Genomic DNA, 24,106 nt, shown 5'->3' on the forward strand with positions numbered 1-24,106 from the left:
GCTTGTATTTTGTAGCTGATAGCATTGGATATCGTATTTCATTATTTAATCATGGCTTGTTCATACAGAATATGCCTCCCACAACACCCTGTAAGATCCCAAAAGTTTGTCAAGAGCTACACTAAGTAGCTTTGAATGTGTGCCTGTAATTTTGTGTGCTGATTTATCTAGTCTGTAAAATTCTTTCTATATTGCCATTTCCTGCTATGCAAACAGGACTTGGAACTTCTGCTGCACAATGTACCAGGTGCTAAAGCCCTGAGATCATTTTTCCCCAGCTGCATTCTCAGAATCTGTTTCCCTTTCATCCAACTCAGCCTCAAAAGCAAAAAGGTGGAAAACTTGACTGTTAGTGTTTTCACCCACAGCTCCCAGCAGCCTCAGCCAGCATTGCTAATGATGAAGGATGAAGGGAGCTATAGGTCAAAACATCTGGAGGGTCAATAGTTGTCCAGGCATACTCAAATGAAAGCCCACTGCTGGTTTCTGGGGTCCTTCTGACACTTTTCTAGACTTTTGAAGAGTGCAGCTCATGCCCAGGAATGAAAGACCTTGAATTTAATCAGTGCAATTATGGGTACAGTTTGTCAATTCACCAGTTGCAGGATTTAGCCTTGGAGCCTCTGCAGGATACTTAAAAAAAGTTATATAATGCATAAGCATAATCACAGTATGCATACGAAGTTTAATGAAGGTTTTAAACATGATTTGTTTCTAGATGTAGGTTAATGCGTTGCATTGCCTAGTGTAAAACCTAGAGGGATACAGTTGGGTTACTCAGAGATATAAAGCTTATTTAGTTCATGGGACTTTGGCCTTCCTTTGTTACAAAACACTTGGATGTTGTGCAGGTGATAAACAGACTCATTCCTACAACTTGAAGTGGCTTGGCACCCTGGCAGCTTGTCAGTTTCCCCTCCTACTTTTTTAAAAGCACAGTACAGATTTCAAAACTGGGGGGGTCCTTACCTATTTTCATGTATTTTGAGGGGGGACTGAATGCATCCCCACTCCCAGAAAGTGGTGGGACTTTTGCTTCTAAGTGGAAAACTAGGAGAGGGTGCAAGGCTGGCATACCTGGGCACAGACAGAGCTCCTAGTTCCATGTCACTGCCTGCCCGAGTGCGAGCAGTAACCTTATTGAGGAAACTGAGCAAGATCAGCTGGCAATGAGAATGCCAGTTCCCTGATGGAGCAAGGACACTGCAGACCATCTTGCTAACCACCCCCTCCAAGACCTGGTTCCGATGTGGGTGCAATTGGCAACATTACAATGGCCTGAAGCGAACAATTTCTAAAGCCTCCCCTCTGCTTCAGATTCAGTCTTGATAACTTTATTATCGCTGCTTTTTCAGACTACTGCAGACGCTACAAGCGACATGTGGCATTGCCCTCAATAAGAATTGGGGCTTGGGTGCTGCACCTGAAGCATCACCAGCAAAAGCAGAATACCCCACGCCATCCCTACTAGCCACTCATCCAAAAGCTGGGCTGGAAAGTACTTTAGAAAGAAGTAACTGGGTGTGAGATGGGAAATTTCTGTAGAATATGCACCACGCCTCAGACACAAACCTCCGGACTAACCCAGAGGGCGTTGCTGCCAGCATTCTTGTATTAAGAACGGCTGCTCTGTGCCAAGAGCCAAAGACCCCCGCAGGTTTCTGCCACTCCTTGATTTCAAGAGCCAAGTGCATCAAAACAGAGAAGCAGGAGGTACAGGCAACCAAATGCATAGACAAAATTTATTAAAAACTACGTAAGTCAAAGTAAGGAAAATATATACACATAGAGGACACCAAGCCCAAAACCTTGAGACAGTTTGAGCAGCGGCTGGCTTTGAATAGCAGAAGGCTTGGTTAAGAGAACAGCCTCTTGGCCTGTGAGTCCGTCTGAGCTTGGCCCACTATCGGCTCTTCCAGCAAAGACCGTCGGGAGCGACTAAGGCCTTGCAGAAAGCCATGCTTGCCCCCATCTGACGTGCATGGAACCAAGCCCAAATTCCAGTGAGGGCATTTCTCCTCAAACCCCTTTGCAAGACCTAGTTCATGGGAACCGGGTTAAAGACCGGGGGCAGCACCCGCTTGGAGTTGGCCTTCACCCAAGGGTGCTCTATCACAGCCTGCAGCGGTAGCCGGTCGGATGGGTTGTGGCGCAACAGCTTCGTAATCAAGTCCCGGGCACCTTCTGTCACAAATGGGGGGAACTTGAGATCCACCTGTTACGGGAAGAGCAGGAGACGCAAGGTCAGCCCATGACCAGACGATAGGCCAGAAAGATCTACCAGTTTGAGCATGGAAGAAATACTCTTTCGCCTTCTAAAAGCAGACAGCTCTGCCCCCAGCCCTCCCCCACTGTCTCCCCCTTGCTCTCTCTCTCACCCCCCCCCCAGAGAAAGGCGGGGGAGAGAGTCCTGCTTGTGAACATATCTGGGCAAGAACCAAATAGTTTCCACATAACACTTTGGGCCGATGCAAGCCCAGCACTCCAGGGAGCCGCCCCAAGACCTTTGAGATTCAAGGGGTAGATGGGGAACCACCCGCCCCACAGGCTGCCTGTTTGCTCACTGCCGCTGCTCCGCCACCAGCAAGCCCGCCGCACCCAGGGAAAGGGGAGGGCGCACTGGCAGGCAGCGGCCCCTGAAATGCACTTCTTGGCTCCTTCCCATCAGAAAACCGTCACGAGCAGAGCTTGGCAACGTTGCCGGCTGGTAAAGCAGCCCTGCAATTCCTTCCCATTTCTCTGGGAGGAAGAACACAGCCTTCTCAAGCCAAAGGAGGCATTGTCCCAGCACCACCCATCAACCTCGTCCCGTGACCCTGGCCCAGGCATCCCTTCCATGTGGTCTCAGCATTCTTATCCCCCATGCTCCTTTCAGCCACTCTGTCAGAGACACTCGCACGTGTTAACCAAGACCGGGTTCCCCCACCCCAGCCTCTCCCCAGGCCCAGCTGCAGGCTGCCCCCCAGCCCTGACCGCTGCTCCCTCGCTTTTCCCTCTTCTAATGTTGCCTCCCCTGCCCCAACACCCTCTTCTGGTCCACTCCTCTCCCCGCTTGGGCATGCTCCCAGGATTCGTATATCCCCACACGTGTTTTCCCAGCTCTGTGGAGTAACTCAGGCTTACACCTGTGTCAGTCTGCAGCTGGACAGTTCGACCTGAGCACATCTATGAGCAAGGAAGTCCTACTGACAGCAGAAACCTGTGTCTATTCCCTCAGAAGCAAGTTCCATGAAATTCAGTGTGGCTGACCCAGATGTAAGTGTATACAGGAATGCAGCTTCGGTGTGTGTGTGGGTGTGTGTGTGTGGGGGGAATGATTCTAAAGGCAGCTGTAGGGACAAACAATGAAAAGGGAAATAAGAGGGCAGGGTACAGGTGAAGATTGACTGTGTGATATGACTGTGTCCAGTTCTGGGCACCACAGTTGAAGAACAATGCAGACCAGCTGAAAAGGATTCAGAGGAGGGGAACAAGGGTGATCCGGGACTGGAAACGAAGCCCTACAAGAAGAGATGGAAAGAACTGGGCATGTTCAAGCCTCGAGAAGAGAAGATGGAGGGGAGATAGCCTTTCAAGTGCCCGTGGAGTACTCTGTCACGAAGGAGGCAGCGAGGATCTCTTCTCTATCATCCCAGAGTGCAGGACAGAAAATAACAGGCTCGAATTACAGGAAGCCAGCTTCTGGCTAGTTACCAGGAAAAACTTCCTGACTGTTCCAGCAGTACAACAATGGAACCGATGACCTAGGGAAGTTTGGGCTCTCCCACACTGGAGGCGTTCAAGGGGCCACTGGACAGACCTCCGAGAGGAGCGCTTTAACTTAGTGTCCCGCACTGAGCTGGGGGTTCGGCTCACTTGCCCTCTGGCCCCTTCCAGCTCTAACACAGCTCTTCTGTCTGCCTTGACCAACCCGATGCAAAGGTTCCCTCCCATCAGGGCCAGGTCCTCATGCTTTTGCACCCTCCTCCGTTGGGGCCAGGACCCACAGTGCCCTGTCCTTGGGAAGAGCAAAGCTCAGCTCCACCGCAGGCCAGCTACCCTGTCCCCGGGCAGCACACACACAAGACACTGCGCCAAGGGCGAAGCCACCAGGACAGGCCCCCGCTAGCTGGGCATGCTGGGAAGAGTCAGGCTCACCGAAACAATGCGCCGGTACGTCTCCGAGTGGGAGGCGCTCTCGAACGGGGGGTGCCCCACCAGCAACTCATAGCACAGAATCCCGATACACCAGAGGTCCACCTTCTCATTGTGCGCTTTGCCTTCGACCATCTCGGGGGGCAAATAGTCCAGAGTGCCGCACATCGTCTTCCTCCTGGGGCAGGGGAGACGGATGGGAGCGAAAGCTGAAGAGATGAACGGAACACAGCACCCCAGAAGGCCGGAGCAGCACCTCCCGTGTCCCAAGCCCATCCCAGTTTCAGATGGCAACCACCTCAAGAATGCCCCCTACCTGAGCGAGGGCGCATGCACCGACCAGCCGAAGTCTGCAATCTTCAGCTCCCCCTTGAGCCCCATAAGCAAATTCTCTGGCTTGATGTCCCGGTGGATCACTTTCTTGCTGTGGCAGTAGATGAGCGCGTCGGCCAGCTCTTCCATGTACTGCAGAGGAGAGGCAAAGGGGACTTTGCTGCCCGAAAGAGATGGAAGTGCTCGCACTGCTCTTTCAAAGCTGCAGGGAATACGAGAGCCTTGTCTCCGAGCCACTTCCTGAACTCGAGGGGCAAGCATGGCAGGCGCTAGAAAGGAAGGGCCCCTCCGACAACAGCTCCTCCCAAGTTGGGGAGAAGAAAGAGGAAAGCAACCCTTCCACCTTCACAAAGGGTGGAAATACCGGGAGGCCGCGCGTTCTCCAGCTGTGAGGTGCAGCTCACCGTGGCACTCCGACGTTCATCAAACCGCTGGTACTTCTGCAGTTCCTTGTATAGCTCCCCCCGAGGGGCATACTCCAGGATCAGGTACACACGCTTCCGGTCGTGGAAGTAGTTGTAAAGGCGCAGAATGTTGGGGTGACTAGAGAAAAAGGGAGGCTATTAGCATCTACCACCAGAGGGCAGTAGAAAGACACTGATATCCCATATGGGGAAGCAGATTCATACTATTGGGTCCAGTGCAGTAGGAATCTAGGAAAAGGGTGTGCTTTTTGTAAAGGCTACAGTCACACAACTCCCAAGTGGTACTCCAGGGCCTGAGGATTTCGTCCAGCCCATCTTCCAAAACAACCCAACAGGATCTGCCCTTCTTGCACAAACAATGTCAGAGCACAGGTAATGCCCAGATTTTGCCCTTCTCCACATTTGGTGATCCAGTTCTTGGCTCCCAACACATATAAAACCCTATATAAGGGGATATACGTTGGGATATTTTAGAACCGGTGTGGTGTGACGAGTGCTGGACATGGGAGCTGGGTTCTAGTCCTGTCTCGGCCTTGAGCCAGTTGCAGCCCGAGCCTCCTCAGTGTTGCTGTTGCGAGGATGAAAATGGAACAGAGAAAGCTATGTAGGCCACCTTGCATTCCTTGCAGGAGATAAAGGACAAGGCCTCAATGCAATGCTGCACTCACAGTAATTTAGAATAGAATATTTGTTGGAAAGCATTTAAATATGAACTGACATGCCATTTTTAAAATAGAAGGCTAGCACATAAACAGAATATATGGACTGAGGAGTGAACACATACAGAAATAACACAGACCCCAAATACCTGACCATTCCCTTCCCATGAGTTCATATGGCTACCTGCCAGGACAACATTCCGGATCTGCAATGTTCCGCACAATTTGTCCGGGATTGTGAAGGACAAAGCATTTTCCGCTCCCAAATGGATTCCTTCCAGATCTGTTTTTTCTCAGCCACTTTTTGGAAGGAACCATGTAGGAGAAGAGGCCACTGGGCCCAGTTGGCTTTTTTTTCAACATGCATAACATGATAAGAGCACTGTGAGCAATCTTGAAAGGCTGAGAGTCGTGCCGATCAGATCACAAGCCCCTCTGGCCCAGCACTGTTCACAGAGGCTGCCCGGCTGCCCAGGGGAGCCCCTCAGGCAGGAGAGCCGTGCCCTCCCACCCACGTCTGCCAGCGACTGGGGCACATGGGCGCAGGACCTGGATTCCAGCATCACAGCCGCTGAGCCGGCAAGGCCCCCAGAGCACCGCTGCATCCAGTTTTATTGGATGAGTTTCAGCTGGTACCAGCTGAGCATGATGGAGTGGTGCTCGAACAGGCTCAGGCAACTGCCTCTGTTCCAGATCCACGCCCCTCATGGCTAATAAAAACCATCAGGGAAGGAATGGCAGGCTAGGCCTGGAGGTGAGTAACACTCCTCGAGAGAAGGCCCCGTGTTCCTTTGGAGAAGAGTTGGAAGGACCACACCTGACCTGACCTGACCTGGAAGATCCTGAAACACGAGGGCAGTGGGAAGTGTCCCATTCCTGGGCAAGGTCCTTGGGCAGATGTGGGCCAAGCAGTTCCCGGCACTCTTGAGTAAGGCTGATTATCTGGACCCATTTCAGATGAGGTCCAGAACAGATTCTGGCATGGAAACACTTTGGTCACCCCATGCTGAGTGAGAGACTGGGGGTTGCGACCTGCTTGATTCTCCTGGCCCTCTCTGGCTTCCAGCGCCATTGACCCGGGCGTCCTGCTGGGGTGACTCTCCAAGCTGGGCGTGGGGACTACTTGGGGGGACTCCAGAGGGGCTGCTCAGAGGATACGGCTTGCTCTGTTGAGTTCTCCAGGCTGAGGTTCTGCAGAGATCAATCTCCCCTCCGTGCTATTTAACAGCTACATGAAACCACCCAGAGCACCTCCGCTCTTAAGGTGGTGCAGAAATGAAATTAACCCGAGTGGTGCCTCTGACACAGCCAGCAGGTCCGGTAACCACAGACAGCCAGCACCTCCGTGCGTTTCCCCAGTCCACTGTGGGAGCAATCCAGACCGCTGCATTTTGCAGCAATGATTTCCACAGTCGAGCCCCTTCTGTGTGAGGAAGCCCTTCCTTTGCTCAGTCCTGAATCTCCTGCCCATCAGCTTCACGGAATGAACCCTTCAGGTCCTTCCATTCTGAGCGAGGGAGAACCACGCCCCCCCCTCCCCATCATGCAAACTTCTGAGCACCTCTCCCCTTCCTCACCATTTTTTTTCTACACTATACCCTCCTGGTGCTGGAACCTTTCCTCATAGCGGGTTGTTCCAACTTCGGGTTCATTTTAGTTGCCCTTTAGTTGCTTGAGGGCTTCTCCCTTCAAGTCAAGGCCACTGGCCTTTTATTGGTAAGTCTGATCATTTTTATAGGCAATCTGTTTGTCAGTTTTTTTGAAATGTGTTTTTACAACTTCATGCAAGTTTAACTTGCACACCACACTGAGAGGCTTCTGCCCTTAAATGTGTGGGAAAACTATTTTAGCTGGATATCTAAACAGATGGACTATCCAACTGCAAACATACCAAAATGTGATTGTCGAAACATCAGAGAAGGTGCATTCCTAAAAAGCAGAGTCCAGACTCTCAGAAGAGTGAACTGACCCAAACTATTAAACAAAGCACCTGCCGCTTAACGACTAGAAGAAAAAAAAGCTGCCTTGTATCTTCTCCTTCCCATAAGCCGCCAAACAGGAAGAGCATCTCTTACTGAGTGCAATGAGATAAGATGCCATTTTAAGGCCCAACACCGTGGCAGAAAATTTAGTCTCTGAAGCATTCACAAGGAACTAGCTGAGCTTGGTCGCTTGCAGTCAAATGTCACTGTCCACCGTTCACAGCAAAACTAGTGGCTGCAAACTCTGGATACAAAGCAATCTTTTTACGAAGTTTCCCAATTAGGCTCAGAAGAGCTGGCCTGTCAGTGTGCCTTATGCTCCAGAAGAATTTGCCCATATCCACTGCCAGAGTAGCAGGGAAAGAAAGTTTTAAATACGAACCAAAACCGCTTTATCCTGTTATACTCCACAACCCGCAGCATCTCCAATACCTGAGATGGCACTGGATCTCAATCTCCCGGCGCAGCTGGTGCTCCACACCCTCCTTCTCCATGTGGGACTTGAAGAGCACCTTGAGCGCCACGATGAACTTGGAGTCCTTCAAGCGGGCCAGGTAGACGTTGCCAAACTTCCCCTTGCCGAGGGGCCGCCCGATCTCGAAGTCCTCAATGGTGAATGCGCGCCTTGGCCTACAAGCCAGGATGTTTTGACAGGGAACAGGATGGGTGCATTAGAAACCCCACTGGTACCCGGGACACCCAGGGGCTATCCAAGCCCTCCTGAATGCCCCTCCCCCCACCCACCACACAATCCTTTCGGAAGCCACGGAAAGGAAACTCACACGGGGACTTCCTGCGTGGGCGGCTCAAGGGCACTGGACTCCACAGACACCCTGCCTGGGATAGCTGTGGAAGCAGAAAACGAAGTCAGGACAGCCCTGCCAAGCACAAACTGAAGGCCCCCACACGGCACCCTGGGGGCATGAGAGGCCATTTCACCCTCCAGGAGACAAGACCAGGCCCAGCTGCAAATGGCCCTGTGCACACACCACACACCAAGGTCTTACCCGGGTTCTGGGCAGCACAGGAGACCTTCAGCCCCTGCTTCACGCTGCTGGTGACAGCTCTGTGCATCAAAAGCGATCCAGAGGGGGTGCTGGTGTCCTTACAGGGAACCCGCTGAGGGCCTGTCTGGCTGTTGAGCCGGTACTGTGGGAAAGGAACAGCAAGGACACATGCAAGGAAGGAGGAGACATTCTGTTCCTGGGATGAAGCAGCCAGCCCCAGCAGGCGCAAGGAGGTTGCTCAAGGTGAGCGGCTTCCAGGTACAACCACAACTGCTTGAAGGGGTACAAGGAGAAGAGGTGGATGGCTTCCAGCAGGCAGAAGATGAGTTTCCATCTCTGAGAAACTCCTTCTCACCCCACAGGCAAGTATAATCCAGATTAAGCACACGCCGCGTGGACGAGCCCAGATTCCTTCCTTTGTGCATGGAAGAGACTCGGTTCAGCCCACGGCACCTTCAGTTAGGGCTAGGGAGACTGTCACCCTGTACTGCTTGGTGAGAGAGTCTAGCTTCACACATTCTGCTCAGGGTTCTGTTTCTTTTTTTGAGGGGGGTTATGACTCACAAATCCTCCATCCTTTGAAATGGAGCAGTGGGAGAATCCTGTTCATGTTGCTTTTTTTCTAGGCACTGTGACAACTGGCACCATCTACTAAACTGCCCAGACTTGCAACAGCCTGTCAGCCTATGGGAAAACGGGGACCCCAACCCAAGTCCTTCAGCCCAAAATCGCATCCCTCCAGCAACAGCTGAGTTTACAGCAAAGGCTCATTTGAAGGCTCAGGCCACAGAATGCCGCAGCCACTCCGCACTTTGGTTTACACATGCCAGCACAGGCCTTGTTCACTGGCAGTGAAGGCGACACTGCTCTGAATACATGGAAGGGTTTGTTGTGTGCGTTTTTTAAAACCCCGGTCGTTATTTTTCCAGCCACCTGCACATTCCCTACCTTTGTTAGAGTCCCCACTATGAGGGTAGAGGGCAATAAAAACCACAATTCACACAGAAATGGATTTCCATTGGGTGGTGATGCACAGAAAGGTGAAGCCCACGCTGCGGGAAGCTCTCCCCTCCAAGGTGCGCCAGGCTTCAGTGCTGGCATCTCTTAGAAGTTGATTGAAAACATTTGTTTACCATGGGAAGTGGTATATAAATATTGAGAACACGGAAGTAAATGGTGCCAAGACCCAATCAGCCAGTTCTTGTCTATGGCTCATGCTCAGTTTAAAGCACCAGCCATTCAAAGGCCCATTCTAAAGAAACAGCCCCTTGCCACAACCCACCAGCCCCCATCCCACACGCAGGAGACGTATCCCTACCCCAGAGACTGCAGTGGCAGGTGCAGAGCACAACTTACTTTGTAAAAGCTGCTCATATTTTCCTTATTAGCCATCCCAGATGAAGAAGAGGATGGGAGTCTTTCTTTTCCACACCCTCTGGAAACTTCTGGAGCTCAGAGTCCTCGGTGGGAGAGAAAGCGTAGCCCTGGTGTCCAGCACCAAGTTGGAAAGCCAGCACTGTTGGGAAAAATTCAGCTAAATTCTGGCAGAAGAGGGATGCTGATATGTCTTTGTGTTATAAAATGCCTGCACCCCTCTTTCTCAAGGAAGTACCCAAACATTCCAAGCCAGGTTACTGTTTGGCATTTGCTGTTACTTTCAGAAGTGGGACTTGCTGGCCTCCCCCAAGAACCTGGCAGGGCTATTTGTTTTGCTGATCAGTAAGAACTGGTCAGGTTGCCAGGTTAACAGCATGGCAAGCACTCTCATTTGCATGCCAAGACTCACAATAATTCCTTGATCATGAGGTTAATATCCTGCAATCAAATGCCACTGTATTTGGAGCCCCCTCTGCAGCCCTTTCGCCTTCTTCTGACTGTGTTCACCTTGTTTCCTCATCAACAGCCCAGCTGCTGGGCCCATGTGACTCAGAAACTATAAAATACTCTGTGTATGTTCTAAAAGCTTGCAGCTGGCAGTGCAGGCCGCTACCTGGGAGCACGCTGTCGTAAGTAACTGCAGGGGGCCTGGGTGATCTTTCAGTGTAACCGCTGAGGTTCAAGGCGAAACGGGTCTTTCCTGGCTGAACCCACCCGATGCCCTTTGCTGTGGCTGCCATTGCAGCTTCCCTGACAGCACCCACAATTACTGCAGCTCCAATAGCCTAGTCCAGAAAGATTTCTCGGCCACTTGGCAATGGGGGTGGTACTGTAAATCAGCAGACTGAACCAAAAAAAAAAAAAATCTATTCCCACCAGATATCCCAGCAACAAGCAAAGCGAACAGAAGCACCACACAGGCCAGAGGCTCTGTGAAAAAGCACCTCCTTGGCTTGACATCTGATGGGCCGCTTTGAGTTTCTTAAGCTCAGTGCTGCAAAGGACGTGATTATTGGGACCACCCTAATGGGAATGACCATCCTGAGGGGCCTCCAAAGGCAGGCTTTAGAGATGCTAACAGTCCCTTGCACAATTGTTCCGAGTGACTGAGAAGGTACGTGAAACACTTCATCCATGTAGATGCTATGGCAACGAGGAGCAGGGCAGGGTTTTGGCATTTGTAAATCCCTCTAAAGAATCCTGACATGTAAGAGAACTACAAAGCAGCTGGGTACCCTTTCCTTGTTCTCACCAACTCTGTGCCTTTATTTCCTTCCTGCCTGCAAGCTGCAGAGGACTCCAAAGGCCTAAGGGATTACTTGAGTTGGGAGCTGTGTCTTAGGCTGTCCATCACAAGAGTAACAAATAACCAAGACAAAACCATCAGCCATGGATACCAAAACACACACCCAAGGGCCGGCCAAAAATAAGAACATTGCTTCTAGAGAATTTTAAAATACTCCACCAGCCCTGCACAGCAGTCTTACCAATTAATCCACTGGCAATTTCACATTATGACCACAAACCTATGCATGTTTAGACAGAAAAGCATCCTACAACTCTCACCATCCCCGAGTCAGAATGCTGGGATTATAGGGCATTTTTTCCTGTCTACACACACAGAGAACCCCGATTTATCATAAGTGAGCTGCATGCACTTTGGTCTGTCACTCAGCCACAACAAGCCAGGAATGGTTTAACATGTCGCCTGAACAAGGAGTCAATCTTGCTGAGCACCTCACCAGAGAGCATCACAAGCAAAGTTTAGTTTTGTAGCGTAGCTTACAATTCCTGGTTTGTAAGATTACAAATCAAGATACCTAGCTTAACCAAAGTAGTCCAGAACAAAAACATTTTTCATTACATATACAGACCAACTTTCTTCCTTAGGAGAGAAGGTGGAGCACAGAATGTTCCTCCTCTCCGTCGTATCTTCTTAAAAACCCTGTGAGGTAGGTTGGGCTAAGAGTTAGTGACTGACCTAACTGCCCAAGGAACTTGGTAGTAAAGGGGGAATTAGGGCCCTGGCCTTCCCAACAAGTGTCAGCCTCTGCTCGAAGAGAACCATTCCCCCTGATAAAGTATCCTGGCAAAACAACCAAGCTACAGGTCAGGAAGTCCAGTTTGGACCTCATCACTGCCCTGAACTCACTAGGTGCCCAAGGCAAGCCATTCTCCAGCTGTCTCGAGGGGATAATGATTCCCCTCAATATATGCCCTCCGGCCCCTTGAGATCAGCAACAGATGCCCTTCTCTGGGAGCCCTCCGTGAAGGAAATTAGGAGGGTAAGTACTCGGAGGAGGACCTTCTCTGTGGTGGCGCCCCATCTATGGAATGCGCTCCCCAGAGAGGTCCGCCTGGCGCCGTCATTATTTGTTTTTCGGCACCAGGCGAAGACCTTTTCATTTAAAACTTATTTTTAATTGTTAAATTATTGAATTAGGATTTTAAATTTAAACCGGGGGTTTTAAAACGATTTTTTATTGTTATATTATCATTATTTATGTATGTATTTATGTATCCTTTGTGAGCCGCCCCAGGCTTTGTTGCGATGGGGGCGGCATAGAAATGTTTTAAATAAATACATACATAAATTTACAGGGGCGTTCATGGAAACGATGATGCAGGTGAGGGGCTCTGAGCGCCAGAAAGCACACCAGCATGCTTTCTGTCACAGATCTGCACAACCCCCGCATTCACTGGCTTGCTCTGAGCGTTGCTTCCCGCACGGCAGGCTTGTGCTTCGGGCCACTGGGTTCCCCCCAGCGTCTCACGCTTCGCTGCTTCTGAAGTCCGGCTGGCGGCCACAGCTCCGCGCCCGCGGTGGGATCTCGCGCAGCCCGGGCCGTGAGAACGGCCTCGCCACCGCTCTGTGCCGGGGCCCGGGTAGAGCAGGGCGGGGAACCACAAGCCTTCCCGATGTGCGCGGCCGCGGCGCCCTGCCGCCTGGGGCTCGCGGGCCCCGCAGTCCAAGGCATCCGGAACGTGCCAGGCCACCGGAGCCCCGGCGCGGACGATCCGCGGCCCCCACGAACCTTGCGCAGCGGGGCGGGGCAGCGCTCCGCACGAAGCCCGGCCGCTCGCTCGCCGCAGGCCAGCCTCCTCGAGCCGATCAGCGCGGCGGCGCCGGGCGCCCCCCCGCCGCACCCCGCTTTACCTGCAGCCGCCGCTGCTCCCCCGCCAGCGACGCCGCACCGACCCCTCGCTAGGCCGTTCAAATCTACCACGCGAAGCCCCATTGGCTGCCGCAGCCTTCCGGTCGCTCGCCGGCAGGTGCGCCCACTGATTGGTGGAAGGGGGCCCATTCCCCGCCCTCGTGCGCCCTCTTTCGTTTTCCCACTGGCTGGCCGTAGGGCGAGCCACCGCCCACCCTGTTTCCACGCCCCGCGCTGCTCTTCCATTGGCCAATTGTTTTCTTCTCTCAGGAGGCTTCTTATTGTCTTAACGGATGCCGAGGGAAAAAGACGAATAGAAGGGGCGGGATTAAAAAGGTTGCTATCGATTCGTTGGTTTTCCAAGCTGTAAGAGAAGCTCGATCCTGATTGGCTATATATTAAAGGCCGCGCGCGAGTTAGTTCTCAGCTGTTTAAAAACGGTGCCTTGTCAGTCTCCTTAAGGCCAGCCAATCAGAAGGGAGAAAAGGCAAATCTAGGCGACTCCGCCGGCCATTTTGTGAGATGCCAAGTCAGGTTTTGGAAAACGTGGATAGAAGGAAGATGTCAAGCCTACCCGCAAATACCGAGTACGGCTTGGAAAAGAGCGCGCGCGCCCGAGGAACAAGAGAAAGGCTGGGTTCTGAAGGAGATAAACTCGTTAAAGTACATAAAGAGCGGCTAATCGCAACACATGGGAGACCTGTTCCCGGGGGTGCAAGGCCACAGACAAGCGAAGAATAGGTGTAACAGAATTGATGGGCGTTAGACTTGACCAATCGAAAGAGAGAATCGGCCTGTGGGTGTGCCTAACGCCAGCCTGACACGCCCTTCGGCTGCTGGTGTTCTACCTCGGAGGGCTGTTGTGAGACAAGCTGAGAACGCCGTCGCCACTTTCGATGAACCACAAGTAACTAAACAGCCAGTGATTACGAGCAACCCATACTTCCCCTCGCTGGTATATAGATTGCATTTACTGAACTAGATAATATGGGTATCTAGACGCGGAGATGCAAAAAGAGATTCTTCTGTTTTTGGAACAATTCCTTAAAATAAGATCGCCAGAGAAATCAGAAAGGAGCAGACCGGGGCGTTGCGATTCCCCGATCAGCAGAGACTCTAATCATGTCTCATACGCTCTCCATTCATCATGTGCTGCCCTCCCGGAGGAGGAACAGGTAAGGATGTACCTTACTGACGATACAGACGCCTTTGCCTCGCGTGCGCAGCCATTTTGGGCACTGTCACCCAAGTCACGGTGGGACAAAACGGCACCTTTCCTGGGAGGCGCTCCGCCGTCTCCTCGCCGCTTCTTCTTGCTGCCGTCACGTCCCGAAGGCCAGCCATCACCCGAACGTCCCGCAGGAGCTGCAGGCGAGCAGCCCAGGCAGAACACGACCTGCTTTCCCAGGGAGCCACGCGCCGCATTTGCATGAAGCGCCCCTATTGCTCGAGGACATGCGGAAAAGGCGGCGTTACCGTATTTACTAGGAAAAGCGGGCAGAAGTGTTTGAAGGGTATGTCTGCGGGCTGCCGCAAGGGGCACAGAAGGGGGCAGAGGAAGATCTGCTAACCCCAATTGTGCCCTCGTGGTTCTCATGTTCCAGCCTGGCCCCTTTTCTTGGGAGGAGAATTCCAGAGAATTCTTACTCGAACTTGGATGAGCTTGTTTTAATGGTTGTTTGTTAACCCACCCAAGCTCATCCAAGTTTGGGTAAGGAGGCTAGTTGTGTCCAGCAGCACCCCTTGTGGTCCCCACGTGCTTGCTTGCATTCCCCCCTCAAGGAACGCGGCAGAAACGGGGTCATCCTCTTATATCTTCACAACAACCTTGTGAGGTATACTAGGCCGAGCAATCCTGACACAGCCTCCTGGTACAGTTCATGGTGGGCAGGAAGGAAAGCTCAGGCTGCTTTGCTGCAGTGTGACATGTCGGCTGTTACGCAGTGGTGGCCTTCTCTTATGCCCTGGGTCAGAACTGGGCCCAAGGGAGCATCACAGGGTGGGGAGAAGCATTTCCTTGCATCAAACTGCATTTGCCCACCTGACAGTCAGGACCCCGAGGGTGTGGAATGGGCTTCCATGGGAGGTCGTTGAGGCCCCATTGGTGCGGGTGTTCAAGGACGTGCCGGATGTGCACATGGTGGGCATGTCATGAGCGGAGCCGGCTGGAGCCAGGGGTCAGACTAGATGGCCCGGGAGACCCCTTCTGACTCGCTCCGTTTCTATGTTTCTACCTCCTGTTTGCAGAGATCCCTTTGGAACACATCACAATCTCTTGCTGTTTTCACCGCTCTGAATATTTCGTGCCATCAGTAAGCTCGGTCACCTCACAGATCAATAGGACTCCAGACCATTTATGTTCCAGAACACATGAAGAAAGCTTCTGCAGGAGCTTTGAATGCTCAGACAAGGAGGTCCATTGTCCCCACCCCTGTATTTCACACTATTGGCTTTATTGACCAGACCAGCTCATGGAGAAAAGAGCGCTGGTTTCTTTTGGACAACGGCAAAAAATGCAAGGAGGGAATGACCGCAAAGTAATATGAAGCAAAATAATTTGGCATCTCAGCTTTGACAGTGGCTATCCAAACAGCAGCATTCCTTGCACATTTATGAGGAGAGTGATGTTTTATTTAAGGTTTTCAAAAGGGAGATTCTTCTCTAGCGCCTTCTACCATGATCTGTCCTGATAAAAATATATGCACAAACTGAACTGCTTTTTCTCCCGGCAAACAGCCACCCGTCCTTGCTCTTCTGCAGAGAGACTCCAGGACCACAGGGCGGCCAGCTCTCAGGGGAGAGTTTGGCACACTGGCAAATGCACAACCAGAGGCTGAAAGCCGTGCAGGGTCCGGGAGCAGGCATGTGACAGCATGCAGTACTGCAGGGTTCCCTCTGGAGGGAGTCGCCCACTGCAGGAGACGCTGGCTTTGCTTGGCTCAGCGGAAATTGGTGCAGTCCTCACACAAAACAGGCAGAAACCAGGGAAGGAAAGCGGTCGTACCGTTCGTTGTGCTCCTAAGGAAGCCATGTTCCTCGCGCTCCTTCTCTCTGACTGCAGCCAGCCTCTGCTGAGGAGCGTCTTGCTAACCCTCTGGCGGTCTGTCTGGAGCTTCTCTCCTGCAGGGCGATCCCAGGGAACGCCTCTTCTGAAGGACGGGGGATGCTCCCTCTCTCGTGCCTGCTTCTCACAGGGGCTTCTTCTTCAGCCCAAAGACCGAGATGAAAAGCAGGGCCTCAACAGCAGCGGGCAGGGCACTGCGCGGGGGCAGAGACAGAGAAGGGGGGGGGTGAGTGCCGAGGAGGAGGGCTCCCCACTCCCTTGGCAAACGGAAAGGAAGGGCGCTTGTGCTCGGGCACGTGGCGCTGTGCGTCTACCTGCAGAAGCCCATGATGTACCAGTAAGTGACGATCTCCCAGCGCTCAAAGACAAAAAAGGAGAGGCAGATGGAAGCGCTGCAGTGAGCCGCCAAAGCTGGTGGGCAGCGGTCAGGGAAACGGTCGCTGGAGCAAGGATGCCGACCCGACTGGCAGCTCTGTCCCACCCCAAGCCACACCGAGGACCCCAGAGGTGGGCATGTGTCCCTCTCCACCCATTCACCCTCGGTTTCATTTGGGCCGCAAATCCAGGAGCCCCAAGTTCCAACATTCCGGGACACTGGACGAGAATGTGGTGGCCATTTTGAGGGTGAAAAGGTGTGGCGTAAGTACCTTAATTAATCAGTGTGCAGAAGGGGAGAAGTATTTTTCATGCCGCACGGCAGAGCAATATTCCAGGTGCTCTGTTTCGATGCCAGCATGCTTACTTCCACCCACAGCTTTCTCGCCAGCAGAGCCTCAACACCCAGCTTCCCCCGCTGTTCCCTTTCTCGCCACAGCAGGCGGCAGATAAAAAGGTGCCGTGCTCTCCCCGGCTCTGCTCCAGAGGGCACGGCCATCATTGCGACTGACCTGCAGAAGGCGAAAATCCACCAATACAGACTGTTGTCCCACTGTTCAAAGAAGAAGAAGAGCAATGCCACGGCAGCAGACGCATGTGCCCCGATGGCTGGGACGGAGAGGGTGCTCAGTCAGGGAGCGACAACAGCTGAATGGCCACCCCCCCCACCCCGAGAAGCCAGCTGCATCATGCCAAGACAGGGGGCATGAGGAGGGCAACAAGGATGATTTGGGGACTAGAAACAAAGCCCCGTGAAGAAAGATGGAGAGAGCTGGGCATGCTTAGCCTTGAGAGAACTGACAAGAGATGTGGCATTGCTCTCCGCAAGTCCCTGAAAGGCTGGCACGGAGGGGGAGGACCAGATCCCTTCCTGACCTTCCCAGACTGCAAGACGCGGAATAAGGGGTTCAGGTTACAGGAAGCCAGCTTCTGGCTAGACATAAACAACTCCTGACTATCAGAGCAGTCCAACAGTGGAACCAACCACCTGGAGAGGTTGTGGGCTCTCCCACCTTGGCCACATTCAGGGTGCAGCTGGACAGCCTCACCAGGGGTGCTCTGACTTGGGGTCCTGCGCTGAAGAGAAGGCTGGAGCCAGTGGTCTTCTGGGCCCTCCCAGCTCTTCCATCCCCTTGGTGTGACTGAACAGACATCCAAAGTGGGCACTCACGTCACTTGCTTCTCCTCTGGCTGAGAAGCCCCACTCCGCAAGGGATTTCATGAGTTCTTCTCAGTTGCTCAGCTGATGAATTTTCCCTCCTTGTAACCAGCATGTAACCTTTGCTTATATCCTTCTTATTTGTTAGATTTACACCCCACCGTTTTTCCTACCGAGGAACTCAAGGTAGCTTGCATAATTCTCCTCCTCTCCGACTTACCCTCCCAACAGTAACGCTGCGAGGTCAGTTGAGCTGAGAGTTTGTGTCTGGCCCCAAGTCACCAGGTGGCTCCATGACCGAGCAGGGACTAGAACCCGGGTCCCCCGTGTCCCAGGCCTGCACTCTTAACCACTAAGCCGTGTGGCTCTCTTGTGTTTTCAAAGGATACAGAGGAGACTTTGTGCATTGTTGAACATGGACACCCCGGAGAAGAAGCCCACCAGCTCCACAGCAAACAGCCCAAGAGTCACAGACAGTGCCACCACCAGTCTGGAAAGAGCCACAGAAAGAAGATGCTGAGTCTCCTAGACAAATTCTTCCTTGCCCCAGTTAGCATAATCGGTCTCTAGCCCTTCCCTTTTTCCTCTGCTGCATGTGTGTGTGTATATATACACGTGCACACACAGTATGAGCAAAACTGGACCACCCCATTGTGCAGTCTTATGCATGTTTAGACAGAAAATGGTCCTGGCTCAAGATACTGGGAGTTGTAGAAAGACGAAAGACCTCTGTCTGCACAGGAATTCTCACCGAGTCTCTGTTCAAAATAAAACTTAATGGGGACATGGCTCCACACCATGCAGTGCTCACGATGTCTGATTAAATGTCCCCCACCCCACAAAGAAGTGGGATGCCTAAAGCATGCGTGAACATCCACTCTAGACTGTGAAATCTCAAAAAGGATATTACAGAGATGAAGAAGATAACGGAAGGGGCGATCAGTTGTTGGAGGGCTGGAGTAATTCCCCTACAGGCAAAGGTCACTCCACTCGGCGGCAATTTAGAAAAAGAAAGAAGATGGGGAAAGAAGATGTGGCGGCATCATGGTGATGCATTAAAAAAAAAAAAGGTAAACAGAAGTTTCCCTGCCTCTTGCTGTATGGGAACTGGGCTCATCCAATGAAGCTCAATTATTGAAGGTCCAGGACACACAGAAGGAACGGCATGGTCCACCGCTGGGCAATGGAATCCACTGCCCACAACGGGGTGGCAGCCCTTCAAAGGGGCTTGGCCAATTCATGGAGGAGGTGATTAACGGCATGAAATTTCCAGGGTGCCTCCTAAGCCCATGAATGAATACATTCCTCAGCAGGCTTCAACAGGGGAGAGGAGATCCTGGAGACACTCGGTCTTCTCCAGGTTAAAGAGGTGCTGCACAGATGGCTGCATCATGGATGGTCCCACACAGAGTACTTACTCCGTGTCTTTCTTCTGAAATTCTTCCTGGGTGCACTGAAGAGGTAAGGAAGCTCTGACATTGTTCTCCTGAAAGACAGAACAATCGGCCTGTTGGCAATGTATTTACTCAGGAGCCCTTAGCCTTTCTGGATCAGTGGACACATTTGGAACTAGAGAGAATATTCTGGCCACTCTCGGAAAATATGTATTTTTAAAATCAGATGTGCATGCCACCTTTTTTCTTACTAAGAACTCAAAGCGGCTTGTATCCGTCTTCTCCTCCTGTTCTCAATCTTATCCCCACAACGACCCGGTGGGGTAGGTCAGGCTAAGAGTCTGTGACTGGCCCAAAGTCACCCAGTTGGTTCCATGGCCAAGTGGGGATTAGAGCCCGGATCCCCTGGATCCCAGCCCTGCACTCTTAACCACCAGGCCACACAGGCAACTTGACACTGGAAAGGCTGCTCAGTCAGAAGACAGCTACCACAGCAGAGGTGGCCTCTCACAATATATTTGTTTTCCAGAAGATAAACTCTAAAAGAAAACTTGCTCAAGAACCAAAATGCAATAAAGAAGTCTCCGCTCCAAGACCCAAATAAATATGGTCCCGGCAGGTGGTACTTTGCTTTGCCACATGGCAACCTCCCAGCGAACATTCAAAAAATACAACAAAAATCAGGAGGGGTCCTGTGTGAGAGAACTTGCGTGCAGCTTGCTGGCCGCCGCGTGACCAGAACGCTGGACTGGATGGACCCCGGGTCTGATCCAGCAGGGCTGCTCTGAGTCTGATGCCTGTTAGGCATCAGGTGTGTGCACGGGCGTCAGCAGGAGCAGCAACGGGGTCCCCAGTGCCAACCGATTATAGGGGGAAAGTCGCAGTCACTACACCAACCCTTCCTCGCCACACTGCTCAATTAGGCTCTGTGTTTACACTATTATTTCTTGGCAAGACCCTCCTAAAAGACACAAAGCCTCATCTGCAGAGGCACAAGCATTCGGGGGAGCGACAGTGGGGGGAAGCCAAAAGGGGGAGAGGAAGCCAGAGTTGGGTAGCATCAATTTTCAAGCAAACGCCTCTTCCAATTGCTGGACTAGTCCATACTGTTCACTGCATACACTTTGTGTCGCATGAATGCTTAGAATGTGTGACCACAGGTGACAACTCCATTCCCTCTCAGGACCTGAGATGAGATTGTGGTTTCTGGCTTCCTGGAACCCCTCGCTTTTGCTGTCTCTCACAAGTGTGAAGTGTGCAATGGCCCCCACTTAGGAAGCGTTCAGGTTGCCATGGAGGACCAAGATTCTCTCCAATCTTTTCCAGCCCAGCACACATCTCACCCAGAGTGCAAAAGCAAAAGACACCCGCTGCTTCTGCCTGTGAGACAATCCTCTGCACTGGGGTCTCCGACCGTTTTGCACTGGTGGACACATTCAGGAATTTGAGAAATTGCAACTCAGGGCAACACCACGGCATGGTCTCCACAGAGGACATGGCTATATCACGGCTGTCATTAGTCAAAAGGAGGTAGGAGCGGGAGACAAATAGTGAGGCTAGAGGCTGTGAGGGTGGGAGAAATAGCAAGGCCAAGGGGAGAGAAGAAAAATGAGCAAGGTTGGAGGCTGATGGTGGTGAGAAACAACCAGATAAAGGGGTGAGATGGACGAGAAGGAGCAAGGCTAGGGAAGGAGATGAAGAAGAGAGGAATGAGATATAGTCAGGAAAAAGATAGGGTGGAGAAAAAGATGGTGGAGAGAGGGCCTTGCTATTTCTCCCACCCTCACAGGGGAAAGATTTGTCTGGACAGAAGAAGTTGGAATGCAGCCAGGTGAACGGCTGATCGGTGGCAGCTTCAGGAGCAGGAAAGAGAACCTGAGCCCCCACAGGTTTTTGAGAGGATTTTTTAACTTAACTTCTGAGGGGAACAGGAGCAAAGTTCCAAGGTACCACTGAGAGGCTCCATGGGACCACCGCTCATCCCATCCATCCCATCTTAAATACGCATCCCTCCCTCAATGTTGCTCTCCTATGACAAAGCCGGAAGGCGAGATTCATCAGTGCTAGGCCAACTGCCTGTCCTTGGAGGCGGAGGGGATTCTTATTTTTCTTAAAACTTCACTTTTGTGGACAAGGCATTAAACGAGCACCCCTTTAAACAGACCATACAAACAACTGAGGGCATGTTTTGAAGGCTTGGGGTGGGGGTGGCATTCAGAGGGTGAAGAGAAGTCTCTCACCCTAGACCAGAAGATGGTGATGACGATGACCAAATGGGCCGTGAGGGTCAGGAACCGTGAGGGAACCAATCCATTGACCAAAGGCATTCTCCCCCAGCACGGAAGAGGTGACAAAATCCTAGGAGTGAGGACAAGAGAGACAACACAAATCACCAGATAATGTCTGCAAGTGCGGAAAGAAGGAGAAAAGCATCCCTTGTCATTTGCTCACCACCACTAAGTCACCCAGGATGTCAGTTTGTGAACAAACACAAGCAAACATTAAGTGTTAACACAGCAAACCATAAGAGTACGAAGCAGAATTAACACGGAGGCACGGGAAGTATACTTCTGCAAACAGGTGGGCATGAGGCTCAGTCCGCCAACGAAATTAACTGTAATCTACCCATATTGTTTTTCCCCAGCAAGTGTGATACAAAAGTAGTTTGCCACTGAGTCTCTTTTCCTAAGATTTAAAGTGCAATGCTATGCATATTTAGATAGAAAAAGTCCTATTGTCCCTAGCATTCCCCAGGCTATGCTATATAGGATTGTACCCTAAACAGGTAAAATCTGGATTTGTTCTTCTGCATATTGGCCATATAGCTCAAGTTATCTAAGCTGCTGCAGCCCTCACCCCAATGCCTCCAATATTCATTTAGGACACAATTAAATGAGTATTTAGACAGAAAACAGTCCTACAACTCCCAGCATCCCCCAGAGCTATAGGACTTCTCATAGAGCGTTTTTCCTGTTAAAAATAAACTTTAGATTGCACCTTTAGCAACTCTTTGGGAAGTGCCTAAAATGGCATCTAGTGCAGCGAGATAATCATTTGGCATAAAACTTATGTTTGAAATCGCACATTTTAAACATTTTTTTGTTCCGCCCTTGAGTGAAAAGCACACCAGAACGGTGAAAAGGGGGGGCATGTCCTCCCCCCTCCGCCGCCCACCCCCCAAATACAAGTTTCCCTTGCCAGGCAGCCGCTCCACGAAGCGGCCCCACAGAGCCGGCCCCATCCTCCCCCTCACTTTCCCCCACACGGTACTCGAAGATAAATGACGGGTGAAAAGGCCACGCTTCCCATCCATGTCTAGGTACCTCTCTCCCCCTACCTGTTTGGGGTGCGGATTAATGGGGGCTTTCCTCTTACCCTTCAGGCTCGGGCCGCGCCGCTAGGCCTCGCCGTTGCCCTGACAACCGCTTGGGTGGCCGAGCCCGCTGCACGCAGCATCGCGAGATTTCGGGCGGCCGAGTCTCGGGCGGCCATTTTGTCTGCGGGCGATTGCCCATCGCCTCAACCATCTCGTTGCCGTTCTGTTGCCCTTTCTCGCGAATATTTATTTATTTCATTAGATTTATATCCCGCCTTTTTTCCTAATAAGGAATTCAAGGCTGAGTTCTCCCCAGTCTTATGCTCACAACAACAACAACAATGCTGAGGTAGGTTGGGCTGAGAGCCTGTGACTGGCCCCAGCAGGGACTCGAACCAAGATCTCCGAGTCCCAGTCCCTTAACCACTACACCGTACTCCCCCCATAGATTCCCCGCCTCAGGGACAGAAAAGTAGATGAAACAAGAAACGCTGCTGCAATCTCAGTGTCTCCCCCTCCCTCCTTTGTCGTCGTCGTCGTTGTTGTTCTTGTTTGTGCGTTTTTAACTTTTGTTAACCTCTCAGAACGCCTCAGCGATTGGGAGGTATAAAAATGAAATAAATAAATCTGCATGCCCTGTGGCCCAAGGAGAGAATAACGAAATGCCAACACTGGAGCATCTGCTAAAAAAAAGTACAATACTTATTATTTTTAGCTTTTTTCCAGATATTATACAAACCACGGTTGTTCGTCTCTGTATTTTAATACGCGTCCAAAAAGGATTTTTTACCTCCCAAAACAGGTAACTGATTGTCTACTTTTGCAAATGGTAAAAGAGGAGATAACGTGCTGCTGTGATGGCCGAGTGGTTAAGGCGTTGGACTTGAAATCCAATGGGGACTCCCTGCGTAGGTTCGAATCCTGCTCACAGCGTATCTATTTTGCGCGCATTTCGCCCAGTCCTGCCCTTCCTGCTCTTCCTCCAACTTACCTGCCTTTCGCACGTGAATGGCCAACGGATGCAAATCCTTGCGGGACGTCGCACCTCAGTTCAATGCGGATCAAGGCTGCAGGGAGCAGCTGTACGGAGAGCACCGTCGCGGGCGGTTGGGACGTGTGAACCCATCACTGCCCACCCATCGCTACCCTCACCACCAGCCCATTTTTAATCGCGCGTTGTTGGTCTGTTATAAAAGCACCTTAATGCTCATAGGTTTTGCAGAACGCCTTGGCAAGGAAAACAGCACGCGCTGCAAAGAGAGAAAGACCACGTGAGAACAGAGAAATGGCTTGACAAAACACGCTTCCCTTTTGCCCTGCGCTTGCTCGATCCGGCTAGTTTAAGGTTAAATGTCTCACTAGCAAGTCCAGACTGTTGCAAGTCCCGCGGCTTCCCGTGCGCCGCTTTGCAACGCGCGAAATTTCGCAAGGAGCATGTCAGCTCGGGGAGACACGGAAGCGGGAGGGCTGCAGCTGCGACTGAACCGGGGCCTGTTTCATCTCCGCCCTCCTCGCATCGTGCCTCCATTTCGCCCTTTCTGGTTCCTGTCGTATCTCATGTCTTGCAAAGAGTTCATTGCGTTCCCAGCCTGGTTTGAATTGGACAGTTCGGTCTCGGAAGAGGCGGGGGAAAAAACCCCCCAGCCCTCTAAGAAAGTGCAGAGTACCTCTGCAGAATTAGAAATTATTTTCCCACCGCCCCGGGAAAAGTGGCACGACCAACTCT

The 24,106-nt window shown here is 51.9% G+C and overlaps 2 protein-coding genes and 2 non-coding genes across 9 annotated transcripts; 1 reads left to right on the forward strand and 3 right to left on the reverse strand.

The window, feature by feature from the left end:
- Window positions 1–1,728: 1,728 nt before the first annotated feature.
- AURKB (aurora kinase B) lies at window positions 1,729–14,451 on the reverse strand. Of its 3 annotated transcripts, none has more exons than XM_044417158.1 (9): window positions 14,260–14,437; window positions 9,897–10,056; window positions 8,541–8,682; window positions 8,316–8,379; window positions 7,966–8,163; window positions 4,872–5,010; window positions 4,451–4,599; window positions 4,138–4,312; window positions 1,729–2,215 (listed from the first exon to the last, which is right to left on the reverse strand). In XM_044417158.1, exons 2-9 carry the CDS (start codon window positions 9,930–9,932, stop codon window positions 2,039–2,041), a joined length of 1,080 nt encoding a protein of 359 aa, XP_044273093.1. In that variant the 5' UTR covers window positions 9,933–10,056; window positions 14,260–14,437; the 3' UTR covers window positions 1,729–2,038. The 3 variants fall into 3 exon arrangements, with proteins under 3 accessions (XP_044273093.1, XP_044273094.1, XP_044273092.1); XM_044417159.1 differs by having other exon boundaries at window positions 14,345–14,378; XM_044417157.1 differs by lacking the exon at window positions 9,897–10,056 and having other exon boundaries at window positions 14,345–14,451.
- Window positions 14,139–14,270, reverse strand: LOC123016722. Its single transcript, XR_006413469.1, has one exon. It is a non-coding gene; the product is annotated as a U8 small nucleolar RNA (small nucleolar RNA).
- A 1,230-nt stretch (window positions 14,452–15,681) lies between the features above and the next one.
- On the reverse strand, window positions 15,682–23,828 carry TMEM107 (transmembrane protein 107). Of its 4 annotated transcripts, XM_044417311.1 has the most exons (7): window positions 23,740–23,826; window positions 23,372–23,630; window positions 21,305–21,422; window positions 19,089–19,156; window positions 18,060–18,160; window positions 17,024–17,120; window positions 15,682–16,330 (listed from the first exon to the last, which is right to left on the reverse strand). In XM_044417311.1, the coding sequence occupies exons 3-7, from the start codon at window positions 21,389–21,391 to the stop codon at window positions 16,261–16,263; spliced, it is 423 nt and encodes a 140-aa protein (XP_044273246.1). In that variant the 5' UTR covers window positions 21,392–21,422; window positions 23,372–23,630; window positions 23,740–23,826; the 3' UTR covers window positions 15,682–16,260. The 4 variants fall into 4 exon arrangements, with proteins under 4 accessions (XP_044273246.1, XP_044273245.1, XP_044273248.1 ...); XM_044417310.1 differs by lacking the exon at window positions 17,024–17,120 and adding an exon at window positions 16,451–16,547 and having other exon boundaries at window positions 23,372–23,828; XM_044417313.1 differs by lacking the exons at window positions 23,372–23,630; window positions 23,740–23,826 and adding an exon at window positions 22,440–22,494.
- On the forward strand, window positions 23,232–23,313 carry TRNAS-UGA. Its single transcript has one exon. It is a non-coding gene; the product is annotated as a tRNA-Ser (tRNA).
- Window positions 23,829–24,106: the final 278 nt, after the last annotated feature.

Source organism: Varanus komodoensis, unplaced genomic scaffold, assembly GCF_004798865.1.
Source record: "Varanus komodoensis strain SLA01 unplaced genomic scaffold, ASM479886v1 scaffold87, whole genome shotgun sequence".
Taxonomy (NCBI): domain Eukaryota; kingdom Metazoa; phylum Chordata; class Lepidosauria; order Squamata; family Varanidae; genus Varanus; species Varanus komodoensis.

Bases quoted from the DNA above. Each gene is read 5' to 3' on its own strand.
- AURKB (XM_044417157.1), bottom strand. From the start codon at position 14,416: ATGGCTGGCCTTCGGGACGTGACGGCAGCAAGAAGAAGCGGCGAGGAG. The intron at 4,600-4,871 runs GTGAGCTGCACC...TCTCCTCTGCAG, and splicing joins ATGAACGTCGGAGTGCCACG to TACATGGAAGAGCTGGCCGA. The intron at 2,216-4,137 runs GTGAGCCTGACT...TTCCCGTAACAG, and splicing joins CGTACCGGCGCATTGTTTCG to GTGGATCTCAAGTTCCCCCC.
- TMEM107 (XM_044417310.1), bottom strand. From the start codon at position 21,391: ATGCCTTTGGTCAATGGATTGGTTCCCTCACGGTTCCTGACCCTCACG. The intron at 16,548-18,059 runs GTATCCTTTGAA...GCTGCCCACCAG, and splicing joins CAATGCACAAAGTCTCCTCT to CTTTGGCGGCTCACTGCAGC. The intron at 16,331-16,450 runs GTAGACGCACAG...GCCCCCGCGCAG, and splicing joins TACATCATGGGCTTCTGCAG to TGCCCTGCCCGCTGCTGTTG.